This window comes from Austrofundulus limnaeus, unplaced genomic scaffold (genome assembly GCF_001266775.1).
Source record: "Austrofundulus limnaeus strain Quisiro unplaced genomic scaffold, Austrofundulus_limnaeus-1.0 Scaffold22, whole genome shotgun sequence".
Classification (NCBI taxonomy): Eukaryota; Metazoa; Chordata; class Actinopteri; order Cyprinodontiformes; family Rivulidae; genus Austrofundulus; species Austrofundulus limnaeus.
Window position 1 is genome coordinate 1,415,609 of NW_013952424.1, and position 2,169 is coordinate 1,417,777.

The 2,169-nt window shown below is 47.5% G+C and overlaps 2 protein-coding genes across 2 annotated transcripts in view; one reads left to right on the plus strand and one right to left on the minus strand.

The window, feature by feature from the left end:
- mettl25 (methyltransferase like 25) overlaps nucleotides 1-1,566 on the minus strand; it is a gene marked incomplete at its 5' end in the record, with an annotated part of 10,882 nt that extends 9,316 nt beyond the window's left edge. The window contains 4 exon segments of the mRNA XM_014004166.1: nucleotides 189-710; nucleotides 787-893; nucleotides 984-1,157; nucleotides 1,300-1,566. Coding sequence (XP_013859620.1) covers nucleotides 189-710; nucleotides 787-893; nucleotides 984-1,157; nucleotides 1,300-1,516 — 1,020 coding nt within the window.
- Nucleotides 1,567-1,792: 226 nt separating this feature from the next.
- Nucleotides 1,793-2,169, plus strand: part of ccdc59 (coiled-coil domain containing 59) — a 3,329-nt gene continuing 2,952 nt past the window's right edge. Inside the window, exon 1 of the mRNA XM_014004172.1 lies at nucleotides 1,793-2,036. Coding sequence (XP_013859626.1) covers nucleotides 1,892-2,036 — 145 coding nt within the window. The 5' untranslated portion in view covers nucleotides 1,793-1,891. The remainder of the gene's footprint in view (nucleotides 2,037-2,169) is intronic.

Here is a 2,169-nt window from a genome sequence, read left to right on the forward strand (position 1 = left end):
CACGGGAGGAGATCGATGGAGGTATTTATTGACAATGACGTGCTGCAGATTTAACGCCGCAGTCACGCTCTGCRCTCGCTCCAGTAACGCGAGCCTCAGCAGATGTTACAGACTTGTGATTTTAGGAGCCCCTCGCCTCACATCTGACACAATCAACTCCCTCTCAGCTGTAGTTCTTCTCTCCTCACCTGCAGCTCAGCGATGAGCTCCCGCAGCTCGGTGTCAGCCGTCACGTAAGACGTGAGCGGCGCGAACACGCCGCCGGCGCCGTCCCGCCTGCGCTGAGCTTTCCTCTCCAGGTTCTCCCTTTTTCTCCTCTCCTTCTCCTCGGCGCTCAGCTGGCTCGGCGGAACCCTGGGGGGTGAAGCCTGGATCACGTCTGCCGACAGGGCGCTGAGGTACAGCTCTGTTTCTGAGGTGAGCTGCGCGTCCGGCGTCGGGTCGACGTGCGAGGGGCCCGCCGACCCGCTTCCTGCTGAAACAGCTTCATCGTCACAAGTTTCGGGTTTTATTCGCACCGTCTCCTCCACTTGTGCCCTTGCTGCCTTGGCGTGCTTCTGGTACGCCCGTGAGAACTTCTCCAGCTTCCTGTTCCTCTCCTGAGCACCGTGGGTGTTGGTGCTGGAGGAGTCGATGCCGTAGACCCGAAGGCTGAACTGCAGAGACAAGAAGGAGCTCAGGTAGCCCTTCCCTGAGCCCACGTCCACCACCTGGAAGTTCAAAAATGTTCTTTACCGTGTTTGTTTGCGTGAAAAAACAAACCAGTAATCAGATTAGTTCCTCTACCTGTTCGACTCCACAGTGCTTGGCCAAACAGGCCACGACCTCAGACATGGACYGGACTTCATGGGACTTCTTTGAGTTCATAAACTCATCTGCTTCYAGCTCTGCTCCTGGGTTATAAAGTAGATTTTTATAGCCAGACATACYATACAGTTCCCCACAGGCTTCATGTTCTTAGCAGAAAGCATCGCCTGCATTACCGATCTGTGCAGACTCAGGCTTGTTGCCTCGGAGGGCCCGCAGCAGCTCCTCTCTACTCAAACACACGCCGAGGCCAGGGAGAGACTGGGCTTTGGTCGCCTCTAAAAGTTCATGAATATCAACCAGTCGGTTGGAGTCGGTGCAAAACCCAAATGTGGTCCTGGACCTCTCTGCTTAGGAAGACAGAAAGAAAACACACCTGCAGAAAATTCACTACTAATCTAACTACTAAATGCTATTACTGAATTATATTTCAGCCTAAAATTTATAATAAAGTGGCATCTAAACTTCTACCACGGCCTTAGTTTGTTTTACCAGTTTCTTTGTGCTGTGGTGCCCCCTGCCGGTCACTGCTGGAACTAATGGCTGAGAGGACCTCCTCCGGCGTCACCGCAATGAAGCGTTTCCACACGTCGTGTGTGTAAAACTCCACTGTGTGAGCATTAGCGATGCTAAGGGTTACAGACAAAAACTTCTTGACTTCATCTATCCGCCGCTGAATTTCTGCGMGGCTATAATTAAGAGAATTCATATCCAAAAGCGTTTTAAAGAGAACCTCAGCGATAAGCGCGCAGTTTCCCACTGACGATGTAAACTAAGACATTAGCAGTCGAACACAACACATTCGATTGAWATTGTTCTCGTTTTGTTCATCGTTTTAATATTTTCTATTAGATGTTTTAGTGTGACTTCAGAAATTTAAGACTTTAATATTCTAACGCGAGTATAATCGGTTATATGTTGAAATTAGTCAAATAAATATGTATGTTTGAGAAGTAGGTAATTGATTTGTTCTGTCTGTTTTTGCTACGTCATCAGGCTGCGCCCAGACTACAAWACCATGCTGGTGTAAAAAGTGTATAGAAAATAAAAACAGAACGCTTCTCTTTGATTGAACATAWTTAAAATGGCTCCAACAGGCCAGAGGATGAAGCATAAAAACGAGGCAGAGAAAAATGATAACGTGAAAAAAGGTAAAACGTTACCAGCGGGAGTCAAAAAGAAGAGAAAATGGATTCCAGAGCACAAATTTAGAGGCAGCGTTAAAGAAGGTGGGTTTCTGAATAAGTTTGTTATATTAGACAGCATATATATTATGTAGTTTTGGGAGAGGGTTTATTTAAAATGTGGGGGTAAAAACGGCGTAGCCTGTCAACTTGTATAATATAATGCAAGACCAAATTG